The 23444-nt window shown below is 41.3% G+C and overlaps 2 protein-coding genes across 5 annotated transcripts in view; both read right to left on the bottom strand.

The window, feature by feature from the left end:
* sdc2 (syndecan 2) overlaps positions 1-4523 on the bottom strand; it is a 100470-nt gene extending 95947 nt beyond the window's left edge. The window contains exons 1-2 of the mRNA XM_080194458.1: positions 4415-4523; positions 3980-4313 (exon numbers count right to left, since the gene is read on the bottom strand). Coding sequence (XP_080050584.1) covers positions 3980-4039 — 60 coding nt within the window. The 5' untranslated portion in view covers positions 4040-4313; positions 4415-4523. The remainder of the gene's footprint in view (positions 1-3979; positions 4314-4414) is intronic.
* A 15922-nt stretch (positions 4524-20445) lies between these two features.
* Positions 20446-23444, bottom strand: part of LOC145346759 (phosphatidylserine synthase 1-like) — a 35808-nt gene continuing 32809 nt past the window's right edge. For 3 of the 4 annotated variants that reach the window (XM_080194455.1, XM_080194456.1, XM_080194457.1), the window contains one exon: positions 20446-21906. In XM_080194455.1, coding sequence (XP_080050581.1) covers positions 21797-21906 — 110 coding nt within the window. In that variant the 3' untranslated portion in view covers positions 20446-21796. The remainder of the gene's footprint in view (positions 21907-23444) is intronic. The other variant, XR_013887731.1, reaches the window with a different exon arrangement.

Here is a 23444-nt window from a genome sequence, read left to right as displayed (position 1 = left end):
CTGGATATATGCAAACTAATTTTATATCCGACGTCCAGATAACAATCATCATGGCAAATCTTAGAATTTCAAAAATCAAATAAGCTGGGCATCCATTTTTGAATGTGATTTGATTTATTATTGTCATGTGTTAGTATACAGAAAAAAGTATTGTTTCTTGCTCACAAAACAGACAAAGCGTACTGTACGTACATAGGGAAGGAGAGTGCAGAATGTAGAGTTAGTCATAGCTAGGGTGTTGATCTTTCTCTACTAATTCAAAGTAAGTCCATTCAAAAGTCTGATGGCAGCAAGGAATGAACCTGTTCGAGTTGGTTGGTACATGACCTCAGACTTTTGAATCTTTTTCCCGACAGGAGAAGATGGAAGAGTATGTCTGGGGTGCACGGGGTCTTTGATTACGTTGGCTGCTTTTCTGAAGCAGCACAAAGTGTAGATAGAGTCAATAGATGGGAGGCTGGTTTGAGTGATGGATTGGGCTTCATTCATGACCCTTTGTAGTTTCCTGCAGTCTTGGACAGAGCAGTAGCCATACCAAGCTGTGTTAACCAGAAAGAATGCTTTTTATGGTTCATCTGTATAAGTTGAGAGAGTCATAGCTGACGTGCCAAATTTCCTTAGTCTCCTAAGTAAAGGTGTTGGTGGGGTTTCTTAACTATAGTGTCACCATGGGGTGACCAGGATAGGTTTTTGTGATCTGGACTTGAAGGTCTCGACCCTTTTTACTTCTTTCTCATTGATGTAGTCAGGGGCATGCCCTCCACTATACTTCCTGAAGTTGATGATAACCTCTTCATTTTGTTGACTTTGAGAGATTGTCATCGTACTAGTTCACTAAATTCTCGATCTCTTGCCTGCACTGTATCCCATCATTGTTTGAGACCCGACCCACAACGGTGGTGTCATCAGCAAACTTGAAAATCAAATTGAGGGGAATTTGGCTCATCAGGTGTATAAGGAGTATTGTAGGGGGCTGAGGTCACAGCCTTGGGGAGCACCAGTGTTGTTGCTGCCTCTCTCTGATTGCAGTCTAGGAAGTGTAGGATCCAGTTGCAGAGGGAGGAGAAGAGCCGCAAGCCACAGAGTTTGGAGATGAATCTTGTAAGAATAATGGTGTTAAAGGCTGAGTTATTGACTATGAATAGGAGTCTGACATAGTTGTCTTTGTTATCTAGGTGTTCCAGGGTTGAGTGTAGAGGTAGGAGGTGACATCTGCTGTGGACCTGTTGCAGTGATAGGCAAACTGTACTGGATCCAGGCAGTCTTGGAGGTAGGAATTGATTTGTGCCATGAGCACAAAGCATATCACGATGGATGTCGTCAATGACTCTGAGTCATTAAGGCATGCTGCCTGGCTTTTCTTTGGTACCGCGATGATGGTCATCTTCTTGAAGCAGAGAGCAACCTTAGATTGGTGCAAGGAGAGGTTGAAGATGTCTGTGAATACCCCCCCCCCCACCCCCAAGGATCTGAGTGCTTGTCCGGGTACCCCATCTGGGCCAGCTGCTTTCCGTGGGTTGACTTTTGAGAAGGCTGCTCTAACATTGGCAATGGTGATATCAGACGCAGGTTCGCCTGAGGCTTCCAGGATGAAGGGCGTGCTCTCACTGACCTCTTGATCAAAATGGGCATAGAATGTGGTGGCATGCAGCTTGCATCCTGCCAATTACCTTGCTATTCTAGAGAAGGTCAACTCCAATAGCCCATACCAGGTTTTATCACCACCAACTGCTTACCAACTTTTTCAAGGTAAGGGGATTTGAAGGGTACGAGACTGCCTTTCCTCATCCATGTTGTAATTACACAAATTTTGTTTGTCCTCCAGAACAACTGACTCAGCTGAAGTACGAACTACATGTGTAAATGTTCCACCAAAACTCTCACTGCAATGCAAATATACACAAGGCATGATGCAAAAAAACTAGTTTGTATAACAGCAAGAAATTTTATGCAATTCTATTAAAGATCCTGCCAAAAAAGTGAGCAAGAAAAAAAAAGTGCCAACAGCAATCAAAGCATGTTCTGTCTGACTTGTATCTTGACCAATTTCTGGTCAATTTCACTGATACATATTAGAATTTCATTTTTTTTATTTTACTGCTTTATATTAAAATTGACTGCAGTGCTCCACTGGGAGTTACATTCACAAGTCAGAACACAAATCTATTTACTTCATTTGAAACAAATTACAGCTTTATTTATTTTGTTTTTTTACATTTCCTGAGAATATTTATCTTAAAATACTTTTAAATGGGACACTGAACTGTAAAGTTTAATTAAAAATTCTTGTTTAATTTCTTTCAATGAAAATTACTCAAGAAAAACACACATTTAAAGAAAATTTTCAAAGATGATAGACTTAATGTACTCCATTAGTTCCTAGAATATTTGCAGGAATTTTGTTGCAAGTCATGTTTTAAAAATGTCACATAACTTTGGGAAAAAAGAAACTGCTGGGGGTACTAATAGTCAGAGAATGGCAAAACAGGCTCGAGGGGCAAAATGGCCTTATCTAGCTCATATTTCTTAAGTTCTGAGTTTTTTTAAAGAAGTACTTTATTAGATCATATAAAACTGGATGAATAATAATGCTGCAATAGCTAGGTACCGTTCTTACTCAGTAGAGGTTACAGATAAAAGCTAATGGAATAATCAATTTCATGTAATGAGCAAATTGGGATGATTCATACAAAAAGGTGCAATGGGCTCTCAAGAGACTTTTGGAATTAAGTAGTTCCTGGAACAACCTACTGCACAAATTCCATTTCGATGCCTCCGGACTAGCTGTTAAGATGTTCATACTGCATCAGGTCTATTTTGTTGGTAAAGCTACGAATGGTTTTCTTCAATAACAGGGACCACAAAAATTGTCATTATTGTGCGTGCATACAAGCGTAACTTTTATTTTACCAACGCAGATGAGGCTCCGTCCAGAACAAAAATGCTTTCAGTTTAAATTTCCATTAAATAGTATTTATTCAACTCCCTTAATCTGATTTTTGGTGAATTCCTACAATGTCAACGTCCCTTCCATTCGGTGAACTTTAAAAAAAGAGCCAAACCGAACAAAGTCCTTCACACAATGCAGAAAATTATTGGTGCAACAACTGGATTGCAGTAAGTTAGCATTCTGTATGGCGTTGTACATTCCAGTTATCCTGTCTGTTATATAAAACCAGCCCGCTGGAGAACCTCAGACGCCATCTAAAGGACTTGCGGAGATATCCCAAAATATCCCACCTGCACTTTTCACAAGCGCAAGGAACTTTCTCCCAACTTGGGTTTTTTTAAAAAAAGATATACAAACCCCCCTCCCTCCAGCTCTTCTTGCTTCCGGAGCTGATTATCCGACTCGCTCCCCTCAACAGGTTGGTTTGTGCCTTGATCCTTTTCACAAGGCGACAAGGGGAATTAATGTACTGCAATCTGCTTCCCGCAACCCTCAGGCGAAACGAGTGGGGGAACTGACTGATTGATGTTCACATTCCCGCATGTGTTATAGCAGCAGCTTCCCCCCTTCCAGCACCAATCCCTCATGTCTTCCCAATTCACCCCATCTCGCTCCAATCAGAAACAAAACGGGGGAAAGGGGGGAAAAAAACAATCAAAAAAAACCCTTCCTATATAATAACCTCTTGCAACCTGAGAATGAAAGAGAAATAAAGCACGGGCAAGATATGTTTTATCTTTTGCCTTTATCCTAGTGTTTGATCTTACATTCGAGTCGATGTTTTTCCTCCTGTCACTGAACACAACTTTTAGTGCAAACATTTGGGGGGGGGGGGTGGAAATCGCACTCTTGCCAACAGCTTTTTTCGCTTGGTTCACAAGTTTAGAGGTCTGAGGGAACAAGCGCCACACGGGTCTTTTTTTTTAGTTATTTAGACTGGATCTGGTCAATCTTCCTCACACATTTTAGAAAAGCAAATTAAACTTCATAAGTAAAAAAAAAATAAAGGGGGGGGGGTCACCGACTTACCAGCTCTCCGTTTGCCAGTGTGCAGAGTGTTAGAGTCAGGAGGAGCCAGGCGTTCTCCATCCTCTCCTTGATCCGGCTGCTGCTACTGTGCGGATGGTGGGGCTTCCAGCCCGGGGAGCTCGCGCCTGCCTCTGGAACGTCCCGGGGATCACACCGCGTTCTGTCCGCTTCTCCTGCCCGAGACTGCAGCCTCCCACTCTGCAAACTCCCCAGCCAGCCAAGCCAGCCAAGCCAACCCAGCAAACACTCTATACCTCCTCCAAAGAATATTCTTCCGCGGACTTTATCCTCACGCTCTTCTCTTCAAATCCTCTCTCTCTCTCTTCCTTTCCCCCTAATTGAACGCAATGCAAATTTTCAGTATACAATCAAAACGCTTTAATCAATGCAAAAGCAGAGAAACTCCCTCCTGGAAAGAATGGTAACACTTCTTACCTAAACCTTTTCAAATAACCTCTATGCCCGTGAGCTGCAACGATTAAAGTGAGGAGGGTGCACTCATTGAGTGAAGCAGACGCGTGCGCAGCTCTGCTGTTTTGGCCGGGGCGGGGGGGGGCGCTCGGCAGAAAGGATTTTTGCTTGACAAAACCAATCGGGATGAAGCATTGCAGCGCCGCCCACATAGCGGAGCATGGAGGTGATTGCAGGTTTAAAGGGTTATCCTGTCCATTGTACAAGATGTGTGCAAGGTAAAGAGAGAGAGGGAGAGATGTAAGATGATGGAACAAACTAGAGGGACACCAGCTGCATAGGACTGAAGCTGGGGTCGCTTTGGAGCAGCAGGAGCAGTTTACGGAGTGCAACTTTTTATATGTGGACAGCCTTTAAAATAACTTTGCAACATTTGTAAGACCATTGTAAAATCTCTGAAACGTTTCCTTTACTGTACTGAAGCGCCTCAGAATGTTACTTGATGTGTATGAAGAGCTTGAATATTGTTGCTTTTTGTGTGACGATCATTTTGGAATGTTTGTAATGTTCTCACAGATTTATGAATAAAGTGTGTTTTGGGGGGAAAAAAGAAGGGAGCTGTTTACTGAAGTTTCCCAATTTTCTGCTGCACTTAACCTCCTATTCATTCATGGATTTTGGCTTATGCATGTGCAACATGTTTTTTTTCAGCGAAACTTCTTGTTTAGATGAAGATTCAATGTCTGCAGAGAGAAACATATCCAAACATAACCCAATGTAAAACCCAACAAAACCCTATCTGGAAATCCAACTGCACTGAAACCAGTGAGGTGTTTCTTTCGCAAATGATATTAATGATCAAATTTGTCACAGACCCCATTACAAAAGTGGAGGCAATTTAAGCTTTGCTTAACCTTGAAAAAGGTCACGTATTGAGTGATTTCTTGAAAGACTGCACTTCATGGTTTGTACAGATTTTGAAATATGTTCATATGACGCACGTCATATGATTTTGCAAAATAGTTACATGTTTGGCCAGCTGATTGCAACAGTGTGCATGCTCCTAAAGGTTTTTTTTAGAGTTTTCACATTTAGTGAAGTTGCTTCACTGCTACTTTCGTTAAGAATTGAACTTAGATTCAACAATAACAACTTTATATAGCATCATCAAAGTAGCAAAACATCCCAAGGTGCTCCACAAGGAGAGTTATGGGACAAAAAATTGACAATGAGCCAGATACGGGACATTAGGATAGATGACTAAAAGCTTGGTCACAGTGGGGACTTTTAAGGAGCATCATGAAGAAAGAAAGGGAGGCAGAGAGGCTTAGGCAGGCAATTACAGAGTTTAGAACCTCACAATGGTTAGCACTGCTGCTTCACAGTGCCAGGGGTCCAGGTTTAATTCCCAGTTTAGATTGCTGTCTGAACGTTCTCCCTGTGTCTACATGGGTTTTCTCCAGGTGCTCCAGTTTCCTCCATAGTCCGAAAGACGTGCTGGTTAGATGCATTGGCCATGCTCGGTGTACCCGAACAGGTGCTGGAGTGTGGCGACTAGGGGATTTTCACCATAATGTCATTGCAGTGTTAAGGTATGCTTACTTGTGACACTAATAAAAAAGGCAACCAATTGAGTAATTAAGATTTGGTATGTGCACAAGAGGCTATATTTGTAAATTGAGTCTAATAATAGACATGACATTTTTGCTACTAAACCTTCTGATGAAAGGTTATTGATCTAAACAGTAACTGTTTCACTCTCCAGACCCATTGAGTAGTTCCAGCATTTTCTGCTTTTATTTCAGATTTCCAATATCCAAATTCTTGTGAAGAAGCATTTAAGAATGATTGCTGAAATCATTTTAGACCACTAGCAATGTGCTCAGGGTAATAATATAATGCATATCAGTTTATGTGCTAGTTTTTATATCATACACCCACAATTCAGCAACATTGTCTAAATCTCTTCATGCAGTGGCACTGCTTAATTAGTGTTCTAGACATCGTGGCAATATGCAGCACTGGCCTGCAGCACTTGCTCTTCCAGAGGATCTCTCTTCAAATACTAATTAGTCTCCTTAGCTTCGAAAAACAGATAAGGGAAATGTTAGGATCTGTTATAGGAAAACAATTTACTTTGGAATCTGGCTAATCCTGACTGTTAACAAGGAAACAAATGGAAAATATTGCACTCTGAAACGTTGATATAGCCTCATCTTTCGAAACACAAAAAATACCAAAATGATAAGTTTAAAAAATGGTCTCCTTAATAACTGTCATTCACATTTAAAATAGTGTAGAACATTGAAGATAGGAGCAGGAGGAGGCCATAGGAGCAGGAGGAGGCCCTTCGAGCCTGCCCCGTCATTCATCATGATCATGGCTGATCGTCCAACTCAGTAGCTTAATCCTGGTTTTTCCCCATAACCTTTGATCCCATTCATCCCAAGTGCTATATCCAGCCACCTCTTGAATGCGTTCAATGTTTTGACATTGAACGCTTCCTGCAATAATGAATTCCACAGGTTCACCATTCTTTGGGTGAAGAAGTGCCTCCTCGCCCTCGTCTTAAATGGTCTACCCAGGATCATGATGCGGATGTGCCGGCGTTGGACTTGGGTAAACACTCTCCATTCACCTGACGAAGGGACTAACCCGAAAGCTTGTGCGTTTACTATCAAATAAATCGGTTGGACTACAACCTGGTGTTGTCAAACTTTTTACTGTGTTTACCCAGGATCCTCAGACTGTGACCCCTGGTTCTGGGCTTCCCCACCATCGGGAACATTCTCCCTGCAAATATCCTGTCTAGACCTGTTAGAATATTTTAAGTCTCTATAAGATTCTTCCCTCCTTCATCTGAAAACAATCCTAACCTAGTAAATCTCTCCTCATGCATCAATCGTGCCATCCCCGGAATCAGCCTGGTAAACCTTCACTGCACTTCTTTGAGAGTAAGTTACAACTTAACACTCAGAAATGAAGCATACGAAATATGAGAAGGCCATTAAGGCTTTGAGCCTGCTCCATCATTCAGTGAGTTCATGGATGATCTTCGACTTCAACACCATTTTCCTGTACTATGCTTGTATCCCTTGATGTAGTGAATATGTAGAAATCTATTGGTCTCAGTTTTGAGCATGCTCAATGACTGAGCCTCCACAGGCCTCTGGGACAGAAAATTCCAAAGATTCACCACTTTCTGAGTGAAAAAATCCTCCTCATCTTAGTATGAAATGGCTTGCCCCTTATTCTGAGACAGTGTCCCCCGGTTCTAGATTCAGCTCAGCAGATGGCAAGCAGCATTAATGAAAAAGACTGGATTGGGAACTGTCAAAGAGCATGCAAAATAGATTGCTCTCTGCATTTGTTAAACAAATGCTATAGTTATGATAGTGCATTATATGGTAGAATTAGTAAGTAAAAGTAAAGTTTATTTATTAATCACAAGTAAGGCTTACATCAACACAGCAATGAAGTTACTGTGAAATTCCCCTAATCTCCACAACTCCGGCGCCTGTTCAGGTCAATGCATCTAACTAGCACATCTTTCAAAATGTGGAAGGGAACTGGAGCACACCCATGGAGACACGGGGAGAATGCACAAACTTCACATAGACAGTGACCCAAGCTGGGAATCAAACCCAGGTCCCTTGTGCTGTGGGGCAGCTGTGCTAATCCCTGTGCTACTGTGCTGCTCCTGTGCTGCTAATGCCTATCTACAATAAACTTTTAACATTTGCAAAACTCTGTTGTTTAGAGAGAACAACAGTGAAAATTGATTGGAACTGCTCCTGGGTTTTGACAGTAGTGCTGTGTTTGAGCTATGCTAATTGAGTTTCCAGTAGACTTGGCCGCTTCCACTGTGATGCATTGCATGTATTCGCTGCATTGGTGTCACAACTGAGGGCCTCATTTAAATATTAATAAAGGGTACAAATTCCTAACCATTTTAAATTAAAACTGAAATAAAGTCAGAAAACTATATCCTCAGTAGGTCTGGTAACAATTTCATGTGTCTTAAATTGATTAATAGGTTATCAGTGTGAACATGGAGCTCAAGAGATTTGCAGAGCCAGATTCTGAAGTGATTGGATAAATTGCTTTAATTGTGATGGAAAGACAATGAAACACCTCAATGCAAAAGTGTAACCAGAATTAGTAGGTTGTCTGGGTATTTTGCACTTGCTCTTTAATTACATGAGAACATAAGAACAAGGAGCAGGAGTAGACCATCTGGCCCTTCGTGCCTGCTCCGCCATTCAATAAGGTCATGGCTGATCTTTTCTTGGACTCAGCTTCAATTACCCACCCGCTCACCATAACCATAACTCTTAATTCCTTTGCAGTTCAAAAATTTATCTATTATATAAATAGTTGACATGCTTGTTTGAAATTTAAAATGGGACATGACACATCTGTTTAAGAAACTTTGTGTACTTTAAACTTAGTGAGCCTGATTTTCGTCTCCCATTAAAGTCAGGAAAACCTGCTAAAGTTGTCAAAATTAAGGCTGTGGGATCACAAATTTGAATTTCCCCTGCAAAAAGTGCCCCACACAAATTTGCTATAAGTGGGAAAATGTTTGGGTTGTGATCACACATGCACATCCTTTAACATTAGTGTTGCTTTGACAAGCCCAAGAGAAATTTGTATTTAACGTCCCGTAATGTATTTATCAGATTAAACAGCAATATTTTTAGTATAGTATGAAAGGTTATGTGTTTCATAAACAACTTTATTAGATTCTTAGATGTCTATTTTTTCAAGTCCATTTCAAAGACTGTCCACTGCTGCTGCATTGCTCCTGAAGTCTGTCCATAAAGGAACTTGCTAACTGGCTGTGGAAGATATCTGGGGCATGGAGGGGACATGAAGGAGTGAGGAGGGGTTTTGGAGTTTTGAAGGGATGTGGAGGGGCCTGGGGGCATACATGGGCACATGGGAGATATGAGGGGTTTGGGCATATGCGAGTGCCTGGAGGGGGAATCGAGGTGAGTGAGGGATGAGGGGTGAAGGTTAAGGGGCATAAGAATGATATGGAGAGCTACGCCAGTGTCCAGAGCCATTCAGTTCAAAGACAATTAAGGATGGGCAACAAATGCTGGCCTTGCCAACAACACTTACATCTCATGAAACATTCAGGAACAAATGAAGCAAGAAATAGATTCAAATCCAAGTAACGTAATGCAAAGAGTGAGCAAAATAGAGTTGGACTTTTTCTTCACAGAAGAAAATAAATGTCAATTTTGAATATCACCTCAGGGATACACAAAAACACTTCACATATGATGAATTACATCAAAAAATTGTAATGCACACAATCAAATGTGTTACATTGTAATAGTAATCCAATATCATTGACAATGGATCACTTCAACCATTCTGAAAAGTAGCATTTAACTGTTGTTATACAACTGGGGTGGCACAGTGGCACAGCGGTTAGCACTGCTGCCTCACAGTGCCAGGGACCTGGCCTTTGTCTGTGCAAATCTGCACATTCTTCCCATGTCTATATGGGTTTCCTCCGGGTGCTCCAGTTTCCTCCCACAGGCTGAAAGATGTGCTGGTTAGGTGCATTGACCATGCTAAATTTTCCATCAGTGTGGTCGAACAGGTGCCACTGTATGGCGACTAAGGGGTTTTCACTGTAATTTCATTGCAGCGCTAATGTAGATGTACTTGTGACACTAATAAATAAACTTTTTTCAACTTTATACTCGTGTGGTCACTTGAAAAACACTTTATTTTTATTTTTTTCTGTGCATCAGCATTATATAGGTTAGATTTTATGAGGGAAAGTAAGAGTGGAGTACCCATCATTCTCCTGCCACCATGCATTTTGCCAGCACTTAGTGCTCTTGTCCAGGGATCAGCTAAGCCATTTAAATGTCCAATTAAGGGAATTGTCCTACTGCCAGTCTCCTTCTAGTAGTAGATGAGCCTCTACTACATGGAGGGATGTCAAGTGAATGCTGGCAACCTCCCTGACGGTTCAGATGGACCACTCTTTGGCCATCAGAAACAATGGTGGCCCAAGTGGCAAAGACATTCCCCACCCTACCTGAAAGACCCTGGCACTTTTAGACCCTATTTACCTGGTTGGGAGGGTAATGCCCGTCTGTGATTTTTTAATATTTACCTTATAAACTTCCTATTCATTTGTTTGTTTCTTTTCTAATACCTATTGGTGCACAAAACAGATTTGTTTATATCTGTTTCCATAGCTAGTCTTTCTTAGAGCTTGTTGCTAGCCTGTCGCATGAAGCTATAGTTAGAAAGGTGCGACTCAGGCATGGCTGACCAGGAGTCTGTCCTGCTTTTACCACTTACTATTGGCATGTTTTGGAAGAGTCTTGCTCAACCTGTTTGGCCATGTAATGAATGCACCTTCCATGGCCATCAGATCCTGGGGTGGGAGTCAAACTGGAATTTCTGGCTCTGAGATCGGGATGCCATCCATTGCATCACAAAACTCCTGCACTTCTTGTTTTTTTATATATCCTTCGGCTGCTTTTTATATCTGTCTCATTTGATCTGAGGTTGAATGATTTTACAGAAAAACTAAAGCATATTCAGATAGTCTACAAAAGAGAGCATTGGATAAATCAATGTGTTGTTATTGCAGAATGTTTTCTCACTTTGTTAACTATAGAATTATGTTTCAAAACAAGAAGTAACTTTCCTCTTGCACACTCTAGGTGACTCAAGCTTCCAATTTGCATTGTTATAATTACATTAGAAGAAAACGTTTTCTTGCTAAATATACAATTTCCTAAAACTGTTATCAAATAATTTCTGGAAACTATAGAAGTTTTCTGTTAGTGTATCATAGGGACTTTCATTCAACTGCTCTTAAACGTAGTTTGTGTTCATTTGGAACTCATAGTTGCCATTTAAATTCATTATTATTTATAAATAAACATGACTTGAGTCTTGAGTAATAAGGGAAACAGTGCATGAAGATCTGATACATTTTGTAACCAAACGAATGAACATTAAGATCCATATTTTAAAAAGACGGACAAAAGAAATTGGTAATATTTGAAGAGGTAATTGGATTAGCAAAATGCTAATTTAGTATCAATGTCCCTTTAAAGAGATGAAAATATTTTGATCTTGCTCAGCCCTATAATGACATTCACTGCTCATTTATTCATATTAATGTCTTCAAACACTGCAAGCATCCATGCAGTGAGGGCACATTGCATAGATATTCTGATTGTCTGGGAAGGGTGGCACAGGACAAGAGTTCCACTGAGAGAAGTGAATGATGCAGCTTGAGGATCAATTTGACCTGTGCTGCAGGAATTCTAAGGAGGACATCTTTGCTGCCCCTATTTCACCTGAGAAACACTAACAACAATGCCACCTGTTATGATCTGAACAGTGAGCTTAACAGTGTGGCACGCTATCAAGGTTTTACTTAACAATGGATTCTTGAAGGCAATGGGGCAGAACTAAACAACCACACCAATATTCAGAAAGCAAAAATAGATGCCAAATTTGGTAGAGGCAAAATCTTCATAACTTGTCAAGTGGAAAGAATCCAGCAATTGAAGTGGACACAAAAAGAGGAGATTAGAAAGGTGTGGGGTGCCCTGTGCCAGATGAGGAATGTGTAAGGTTGGGAACAAGGATGCCTTTCTGCTATTCTGCTCTGCATGGGAAATGATCTGTTTGAAGTTTATTTATTAGTGTCATAAGTAGGCTTACATTAACACTGCAATGAAGTAACTGTGAAAACCCCCTAGTCGCAATATGTTTCTGTTTAGTCCTTAAAAACATAGTAGAGGTGATATCATGCTTCAAGGATAGGAACACACAAACTGACAGTGAGACAATCCTGGACCCTTTCAACTTTATTGAACATTTATTCATACTATTACTACTTACTTATGCATGCACAGAGACTGTGGAGAGGAAATGCAAGATGCACTCAACTTCCACAGCTTAAGAGCAATCACTTCTCTCATTTTATAGTAAGAAGTCTCATAACACCAGGTTAAAATCCAACAGTATGAACTTTTGGAGCGCTGCCCCTTCATCAGGTGAGTGATTTTATACTCATTCTACAATCCCATTGATGTAAAGCACATCCATTATTATACATTACTCTCCCCTAAATCCAGCATATTCCAAAGCTAAAAATTCAGGTAAGTAGGACATAGCAGAATAAAATTAATTTTACACATATGAAATGGTTCAAAAAATAACCTTTGAGCAGTTCTCATAGAGTCTCTACAGTTTAGAAGGGACTATTCAGGCTATCAATTTTGCATCAACCATATTCCCACCCAGGCCCTATCTCTGTAACCCCACATATTTACCCTGCTAGTCTCTCTGAATCTAAGGGTTAATTTATCAAGGCCAATCCACCTAACCCACACATCTTTGGGCTATGGGAGAAAACTGGAGCACCCGGACAAAACCCACATAGTCACAGAGAGAACATGCAAACTGCACACAGACAGTAATCCAAAGCTAGACCTTAACCTGGGTCCCTGGTGCTGTGAGGCAGCAGTGCTAACCATTGTGCTGCCCTGAGGTCAAATGTTTAGACATAACTGCACAGGATGTTATAAAAGCACAGTCTGCTGTTGGGATGAGCTGGGAGTAAGCAGCATGTTGTATCTACATTAACATCAGGCCAGTGGAGTGCAGCATATGATGTGGAATTAGCTGGTGGATCAATGAGTGAGAGAAAGAATGCAGAAGAAAAAGATTAGAATTGTGTTCCCCTGGTTGATTTTATGTTTACCTGGAAGGTTATATTTTGAATTTCATACAGTTTTTCACTAATGTTACTCCAATGCAAATGTCATGGTACAATTAAAGTATACTGACACTTTTCAAATACTGTTTTCAGCAATGGCACTTTATTTCAGTGGGTGATTTGTAAGATCATTTTCAAGACTACAGCACCCCCTACAGTAATGGTAAGGAATATATCAATACGAAATACTGGACAAGTTAAAAACACAAGGACTGCAACATTTTAATTTTGTCTTTAATATTTATGTGTTGAAATTATCTAGAGTAATTTCCTTATTATCTCTGATTTCAAATTTATCATTGGAGCATAGTGATAAGATCTGCCTCCTCTGACCCCTTCAGCCAAGGAAGATGCCTCCTTAATTTTCACTCCCTGGGGACGATCACACCAGCTCAACACACTGGTCGATTGGGGTAACGAGCAGGTAAATTCGCGAGAGAGGTGAAAAACTGGGTTTGCGCCCAGTTTCCTGTCTCTCGCGATGATACTGGTGCTAAGTTGCCAGGTGTGAAGCTGATTTTAATATTTAAATCTAACTTTAAATAATGAGCTGGGGTTGTAAGCATCTGGGCTGACTTGCCTCGTCAGTGCCAGTCCACACTGGCAAGGATCATGTATGATACCCAACAATGGGGATCAGAAGCGATGGCTTCACTGTTGCAGCCATTGGCCATTGAGATCCTTGAGTAGTCCAAGGGAGGGACAGGCAGTGCCCCAGTCTGGCACTGCCACCCTGGTACAGTACACCAGGCACCCTGGGACTGCCCACTGAGCAGACTGGCACTGCCAGCTTGGCACACTGGTAGTGGGCACCAGGCAGTGGTGGGGCCTAAGGGGCAGGGTGAGGTCTGAAGGGGAGACTGCGCATGGGGAGCTGCATACTCTGCAATTGAGGATCACTGGGACAGTGGTCAGCTGGAGGGCAGGGGTGAAGGGGTGGCGATCGGCTGAGGGGAGCTATGATCGTGGGGCATGATCGAGTGGGAGAATGGGTGCATGGGGGAGGCAGTGGGGCATGTTCGGGTGGGAGGGTGGCATGGGGGAGGCAGTATCCGGGATGGTGGGGGAGTGACAATCTTCTAGTGCATTACATACTGTTGTGCATAGTGCATTGGGAGACCTGCAATGTGCCCTCTAACCGTCAGCAGTTAACTTCCAAGCATGAATACTCCATCCACTCCCTCTACTGGTGAGAATCACACTTTGCCTCTTTTTTTCTTTAGGTGGCATAAGATAGTGTCTGACAGCTCACCCAAAAATGGGTATGATTCTCTTGTTTTTTCACGCTTGGTTGGAACTTGGAATATTTTTGATAAGATTGTGCCCCCTATCTTTCCAGTTTTCCCATGTTCTAGTTGGTAATTGGGAGAGCAAGAAGCACCACAAACGTGGTTGCAAGGAGTTAAACAGAATGGCACAAATGCATGCCTGTTCCATATGCAAACTCAGGCGATATTGTTATGCCCTGGTGAACACATGTGCAGGAGTATCATAAGCTGGAACTGCAGGCTGCAGATCTTGAGCACCAGCTTAGTGTCACTGCAGTGCTTCTTGAGGCTGAGAGTTTTGTGGGTAGCACCTTTCTGGATGTGGTCACACACAACTTTGGAGAGTTCAGGCAAAGAGGAAATGGGAGACTATTAGACAGAAAAGCAGGACCAAGCAGGCTGGACAGCCATTCCCTGAGTGCATCTTGTTCTCGATCAGGTATTCAGTTCTGAATTTTGATAAGGGTGATTGTTTCACTGAGGGATGGTGCAACTAAAGACATGTCGAGATTCAGCCATATAAGGTGCGAGGAGGGAAGCCCAATGGATCTGAACTGCAGGAGTACATCCAGAATGGTGGGCTGCCTCGCCAGTACCAGGCTCAAGGATGTCACTGAGCAGCTGCAGAACATTCTGAGAGGAAAGGTACACAGCTAGTCACCATGGCCCATTTCAATATCAACTAGATTGCCCTCATTTAAAAAACTCACTCAAGTGGACTATACACAATTTTTCTTTAACAAACCTATACCAGCTTTCCTTAATTGATCCGCTTTTGTCCAAGTAACTTATGTTATGACTTTAACGAGGCACAAGAGGTTGGCCCCTTGGAGTATGAACTTTCTGATTGAGGTCATAAAATGCCCACACCCGGTGCGGAGAGGGGCGGGGAAGGAGGAGGACCTTCTCGTGAACCTGCTCCTCAGCCTAGCAAAACTAGGTGACTAAGGGAGTTGCCCAACCTGACTGCCTGCCCTTCTACTACGCCTATATTCACGGCTGGGTGTCCCTGGAGAGGGAGCACACAGTGTCCAAGGGCACTGTTAATCCCTTCCATGCCTGCTGGGCACCACAGGGACTTGGGTGAAGTATTGACTCCTTTAATCACATGTTAATTTGATGTTTTAAATTTCTTTTCCACTTTGCCCTTTGTTTCAGGCGGTTCACCTCCTTTTGGGAGCTACCCCTTTGAATTGTCCCCTCATTAATTTGATTTAATTTATCTGGTTGACCAGAAAGATTGATCACAATTGCCTGCCCAGTCAGGGAGCCTCACCTGTATATAAATATGGGAGCATCAGGTCCACTGGCATTCTGGATTCTGACTTTGTGTCTGAAACATTCTAGGCATGGAATCCAATTTATTAACAAAGGGAATCTGGTGAAGGGACACTGGTGACTGAGGAGTTATTTCAACTTGTGAATTTGATTATTATTTCTAAAAGCTTTTCCACCTCTGAGGTTAAACTAACTGGCCTACGGTTACTGGGTTTAAATCTCTGACATCACTCTTGTACATAAGGAGAATTAGAAGATGCCTCTGCAATGTCAGTGCCTCTGCAATGTCCTCCCTTACATCCCTAGTGCATGTGATCCAATCCTGGTTACTTCACATGAAGTACAGTCAACCTTTCTAATACCTCTCCAACAATCTTTAGCCATCCAGCATCTCAACTATGATCTTCACTATTACTTTGAAAACATCTTCCTTGGATAAAGGATTCATTTATTATCTCAGCTGTGTCCTCTACTTGACACTCAAGTCTCCTATTTGGTCCCCAATCAGCTCCATTTCTTCAGTTACTACCCTTTTACTACTTATGCACCCTTTGAAGACTATTTAATCCCTGTTACGTTAGCTGTCAGTTTCTTCTCATATTCTCTCCTTGTTTCTCTTTTTTCTCACTTCCCTTCTATATTTAGTTTGTTTCTTGTGTTATTGAACTGGCCGACACATTTTTTTCTACTTCATCTTATTTTTTCTTTTGTCTTCCAGCTCTAGGTCTGTTTGCCTTATATTTCCACTTTGTAGGAATGCATATTGACTGTTCCTGAACTGTCTCCTTTTTAACGGCATCCCCACATCCTGTAATATCTTTGTCAGCCAATCTTTGGATTCAAATTTACCGGGCCAGATCTGTTGTCATGCCATCGAAATTGGCCCTCCACAATTAATTAATTTTACTCTGACTTGCTCTTTGTCCTTTTCCATGGCCAACCTAAACCTTATGATGTTATGACCACTGACCCCTACATGTTCTGCTGTTGACATTTGACCATCTCATTCCCCAGAACCAGATCCAATAGTGCCTCCTTCCTCATTTGATCAGAAACACAGTTATCTGGAAAATTCTCCTGAAGAAACTTTCCCCCCACTCCTCACCACTTTCCTTTACATTATTACTATCTCAGTCTATATTAAGAATAATTAAATTTCCCCATTGTATTACATTAAAACTATAGTGAGTGAGTGAGTGTGATGGAGGTGCATGTGTGTATGGGAGTGAGCTTGTCTGAAAAAGAGTGCATGTGTGTGCGGGAGTGAACGTGTGTGAAAGAGAATGCATGTGTGTACGGCAGTGAATTTTTAAAATTTATACATGGGACTTGAGTGTCACTGGCTGGCCAGCATTTATTGCCCATCCTTAGTTACCCGAGGGCAGTTGAGTGTCAACAACATTGCTGTGGCTCTAGAGTCACATGTAGGCCAGTCCAGGTAAGGACAGCACATTCATTAAAGGACATTAGCGAACTAGATGGGTTTTTCCAACAATGGAAAATGGTTTCATGGTCATCAGTAGATCCTTAATTCCAGATTTTAAAAAAAATGAATTCAAATTCCACTATCTGCTATGTTGGGATTCAAACCTGGCTCCCCAGAACATTAGCTGAGTATCTGGATTAATAGTCTAGTGATAATACCACCAGGCCATCACCTCCCCCATGTATATGGGAGTGAGTGTGTATGAGGGAGAGTGTGAGAGGGCATGGGAGAGAATTCATATGTATGGGAGTGAGCATGCGTATGGAAGGGAGTGTATGTATGGGAATGAGTGTGTGTCTGGAGTAAGTGAGAGTGCATGGGAGTATTTTACAGATTTGTGAGTGGTGCGTGACTGTGTCTGGGAGTGTGTGGGTGTGAGTGTGTGAGAGAGGGAAAGAGTGAAAGGGGAAAGGTAGGGAGGGAGGGAGGGAGCCCAGCCTCAGGATTCTATTCTCCTCTTCTCCACACACTAACAGGCAATCGCACCCACTGTCACAGTGGGTGAAGGTGAGGGAGTTAACAACCTAGGCTGGGAATGGGCTGCATTTGAACATTTTACCTTTTCACACACTCCTGGGTGTCTTTATTATTACTCTGTTAATTGTCAATTCATTATTGTAACACTTTTTTGTTCTGTAACTTGTTATTTTCATCTGTCAAGTTTTTCCAGATGTTTAATGTCGTGTCAAATCTTATATTTCTGAAATTTGCTAATCACCCCCCACCCCTCTGAGAAAAGTTGAAATATGCCTCCCTCGCTCCATCGAGTCTATACTGAGAATAATTAGCACTGAAGTCATACTTAGCCCAAGGATGATAGTTGTGGTTGTTGAATGCCAATCATTTCAGTCCCAGGACATTGCTGCAGTAGTTCCTCAGGGTGTTGTCCTAGATTCTACTATTATCAGCTGCTTCATCAATGACCTACACTTCACCATCAGGTCAGAAGTGGGGATGTTCACTGATGATTGCACTGCATTCGGTTCTATTTGGAATTACTAAGATACTAAAGCAGTCCACGTCTATCCATATGCAGCAAAGTCTGGACAATATGCAGATTTGTGCTGATGAGTGACAAGTAACATTCATACTCCACAAGTGCCAGGCAATGACCATCTGCAACAATCTCCTCTTGACGTTCACTGGATTTAACATCTGGATTCCCATCAACAACATCTTTGGGGAAACACCATTGACCAGAAATTTGTTTCTTACGCTCATAACTTCAGGTTTGAATCTCCCCAATTAATTTTACATCCCCAGTACAGCACTGAAATGACCATGGAAATGGTCATTCATGACTTAATAATGACAACTATGGTGCACTATCCTTTCTCACTGATCTCAAAGCCTCTGTGATTTTGACACCGTCAAAGACCACGCTATCCTCTAATACCTCCTCTCCATTCTCTAGCTGATTGTGATCGTTCTCACTTGGTTCCATCTTCAGCTATCCAATTGTAACTCGGGCAATTCCAGCAACAGTTTCTACTCCCAACCTTCCATCATTAATTAACCCTGCCGTCATCTATGGGTCTATCTTCAGCTTCCCCCTTTTCCTCAGCTTACATTGGTGTTAACTTGGTGATGGTATCTGAAGACATGGGGTTATGATCCACATGTATACTGACAATGTTGAGCTCTACCTTCCCACTAATTCTCAACAGCCTCTCTTCTGTGACAATCAGACAGCTTGGTTGGCATCCAAATTAATTTTTTTAATAGCTTTTTAAATTAGTTGCAATTTCATCCAGTTAATGACGTAGAAAATCAAAACCATTCTTTTTGGGCAACACCTCCATTGCCCTCCCCAGCCCAGCCATGGTCTCAGCCTGAACCAGAATCTGTGTCATATCAACAGCCTATTTGGCCTCCAATGTTAAACATTCGGACTCTTCATCACAAAGATCACCTACTGGCGTTTCAGCAAGGTCGTCTATCTCTGCCCTTGATTAAGTAGCTCCGGTGGCAAAACCTTCTTCCATTCTTCTGTTACCTCCTTTGATAATTCTGCTTTCCTGATTAGTCTCCAATCTTCACCTTGCATAAGTTCATTCATCTAAACTTATATTGTCTTGCAGTACTCTCATATTTCAAATTGTCATCACGCTTGACTCCCTTTAGCTTTCCTCTCCCTTGAGTTTGGGACTGTCTGACTAAACATCTGCCTCTCCACCTTCCTCTCCGCATCTAAAAACATTACCTTCTTTGACCAAAACTTTTGTTTTTCGGCTGAAGGCATGACACAAAAACATGTTGCAACACAGAAACTGAAGCTCTTAAGGATTAGTTCACTTTTTAAATAGCCCCCGCGGTAACCTTTTAGAAGGTGCAGATGTAGAAGGGTATGGCTGTAAAACTGGACTTGCATTTTGAAGGTCGGCTGTTGAAGCTATTTCAGGTGCAAATGTATTACATAGAACTGATATCAAGGGAGCGAAGATGTGAAAAGTGAAATTACCAAGAATCTAAGGGTCTAAAAGTGATGGTTCATCTTTGCGATTCTCTACTACCTCAATAATTTACCATCTTTCCTGGCCCGTCTTATCATTTCCCGGCCCCACATAACCACTACCACACAAATCTTCACTACTTTCCTGTCCAAACTTCTAATTTTCCAATAGGCTCAACTGATCCCACAACACACCTCTCCAAAACAAAATTTAACATCTCAGTTATAATATGGAAATCTGAAATAAAAACAGAAAATGCTGGAAAAACCCAGTGATACTGGCAGCACCTGGAGAGAAAAACAAATGACCTTTGAGTCTGTATGACTTTTCCTTGAGGTTTTTCCCAGCATATTCTGTTCTTATTTGCATTTCAAATAATGTGAGCGTTTCCCCGTAAGATCCACTTCCACATAAAACACTACATGCTGCGGGACACACATTGGCACATCAACTAGTACTTAAAGAATTAAAATAGCACCTAATTGTCACCTATCGCACTGTGCTATATTAATTGTTTCAGGATCATGCTTGGACAGATGTCCCAGCTCAGGACAACTTCCCAGTTAAATTGGAGCAAGTCTCTTTTGACAAAGGGAATTGTGCAAATACAATTTCTGAATCATCAGCATAATGAGTTCCTCCTCCTTCCACAGGAATTCACCTTCCACCAAATCGAGCACAACCATAGACTGTCCATGGTCTGCATGGCTAGGAACCCATTGTACAAAAGGCACCTTTAAATTATTCATGAATTTGAATGTAAAATCTGAAAAAAAACACACATGAAGAGGGCATTTTTTTTAATATTCCCCAAGTGTTTTATTGGAGCCACTGTCTATTTGTTAGTATCACAAATGTAACATTTTTCCTGAGAAGACAGTCACAGTTTTCTTAAGAAATTTCATTTTACGACAAGAGAGGTACACCATACAACTTACACTGTGCACACTGCAAATGAACAGTGTTTGGGCTTTTCATAGTGTACTGTGTCACCCACTAGTTCAAAAGTACACATGGTCTCAGATACAGATTATCATTTTATGAACAGATTCTGCATTGTCCTGCATTTCACAAAACAAATCTTCTGTAGTATTATTCCCACTGCATATAAAAACTTACAAAGGGACTGACCTAAAAACAAAAATTAGTAATCCATACCCCCACTTGAAGGAAGAGTTTTACATCTGATTTTGCCTAGGATGTCAAGTTAACTTCATCCATGACTTCCCCTTATGAAAGATGGGACAAGAATAATATTTCATTCCCTTCACAATAGTGACAAGGTTATACAATGGAATATATCAATTATTAAACATGAACGTACACAAAACTGACCTAGGATTTTTCCTTTTAACTGGATTGAAATGTACAGCAGTAATTGATTGGCATTGTATCCCTCTTTCAATTTTATTGTGTATATATTATCTATTGGATAAAAACGGGTCAAGTGTTCAAGAATCAGAAGAAATTATCTGGGAAAAAAAATAAATCTGGAACCAAACTTATAAAATCGTTCAAGTAGTCAGCAAGGGTTGTACCTTCATAAACCAAGCAGTATTAAGCAATTTTGGTCAATGAAAATTGGAATCAGTTACTACAGCAATTCGTACAATCTATATATATATATGTATATATATGTGAAGCATGCTCTACGCAAAACAGTATGAATTTAATACACGGCAAATGTACAGAATGATAATGTTGCAGCAGATGCTGGTCAGAAAGTGCATTAAGCGTGTGCTTTACTGAATATTGCTTGTTAACTTTACATGCGAACTAGAAAGGTCAACGTTTTGTTAACACTGTATTCAGTTACAATAACTCAAAAAAACTTCTGCAAAAACTTAAAAATACTTTTTCAAAATAAAAAGGCTTCCAGCATTTCTTCCTTATTTTTTAAACCTTTTTCTAAAAAAAAATGCAAGATCTAATGTAGAAACATTTTATTGTTATGTAAGCCTATATGCATTGTTATCTGCAGCAAAACAGTGAAACTGCTTAGTCTTCTAGCACCAGCCCTTGGCTACTGAAACTATCAATTATTCCAGAGTCCGTCTTTTCCTTGTGCTCCTTGGCATCCAAATGCTTTTGGATCCAGCTCCAAATTTCCTTGTGCAAGGCAGTCCCCATCTTTCTGAAGCCACCTTATTTCTTGCCAAGACCATTGCTGACTTTATTTTTAGCAGAGACTTTTTTCCGTTTTGTTACATCCTTGTCTGCTGCATTCAGGTGCAAAGCTTCAGAGTTTCCTTCACCTAGTTGAAGAAAATAAAAGACTGTTACAATTCTGTGGGAAAATAAGGAGGAGTATCTTTTGCCTAATTTACATTACTCACTTTGAGTCATAGATGCTTACAACATGATAACAGGCCCTTCAGCCCAACTTGTCCATGCTGCCCTTGTTTTAACTACTAAGCTAGTTCCAATTGCCCACGTTTGGCCCATATCCCTCTATACCCATCTTACCCATGTAACTGTCTAAATGTTGTTAAAAGACAAAATTGTATCCACCTCTGCTATTATCTCTGGCAGCTTGTTCCAAACATTTATCACCCTCTGTGAAAAAATTGCTCCTCTAGACCCTTTTGTATCTCTTCCCTCTCATCTTAAACCAATGCCTTGTGGTTTTAGACTCCCCTGTCTTTGGGAAAAGATGTTGACTATCTAGCTGATCTACGCTCCTCAGTATTTTACAGATCTCTATAAAATCACCTCTAAGCCGCCTACACTCAAGGGAAAAATGTCCCAGTTTATCCAGCCTCTCCTCATAACTCAAACTACCAAGTCCCAGGTAGCATTCTAGTAAATCGTTTCTGCACTCTTTCTAGTTTAATAATATCCTTTCTATAATAGGGTGACCAGAACTGTATACACTATTCCAAGTGTGGCCTTACAAATATCTTGCACAACTTCAACAAGATGTCCCAACTCCTGTATTCAACGTGCTGACCAATGGAACCAAGCATGCCGAATGTCTTCTTCACCACTCTGTGACTCCGTTTTCAAAGATTTATGGATCTGTACTCCTAGATTGCTTTGTTCTATAACTCTCCATTAACTGAGCGACTCCTGCCCTGGTTTGATTTACCAAAATGCATCGCCTCACGTTTATCTAAATTAAGCTCCACCTGCCATTCATCAGCCCACTGGCCCAATTGATCAAGATCCCGTTACAATCCTGGATATAACCACTTTCACTGTCCACTATGCCACCAATTGTGGTGTCATCTGCAAACTTATTAAACATCACTTAAATTCTCATCCAATCATTAATATAAATGACAAATAACAGTGGACCCAGTATCGATTCCTGAGGCACACCACTGGTCACAGGTCTCTAGTTTGGTGTCTCACAACACCAGGTTTAAATCCAACCAGACATTATGACATCGAGCCAATTTTGTATCCAATTGACTACCTCACCCTGGTTCCTGAGAGATTTAACCTTATGTAACAACCTATCATGCGATACCTTGTCAAAGGCCTTGCTAAACTCCATGTAGGCAACATCAATTGCACTGTCCTCATCTACCTTCTTGGGAACCCCTTCAAAAAACTCAAATCAAATTTGTGAGACATGATTTTCCATTCACAAAGCCATGCTGACTGTCCCTAATCAGTCCTTGCCTCCCCAAATGCCTGTAGATCTTGTCTCTCACAATACCCTCTAACATCTTACCCACTACAGATATTAGGCTCACTGACATATAGTTCCTAGACTTTTCCCTGCAGTCCTTCTTTAACAAAGGCACAACATTTGCCACCCTCCAATCTTCAGGCATCTCACCTGTGG

The sequence above is a fragment of the Carcharhinus amblyrhynchos genome, chromosome 8 (assembly GCF_965287045.1).
Source record: "Carcharhinus amblyrhynchos chromosome 8, sCarAmb.v2.hapA, whole genome shotgun sequence".
NCBI classification, from domain to species: Eukaryota; Metazoa; Chordata; class Chondrichthyes; order Carcharhiniformes; family Carcharhinidae; genus Carcharhinus; species Carcharhinus amblyrhynchos.
This window is presented reverse-complemented; position numbering and strand designations above follow the sequence as displayed.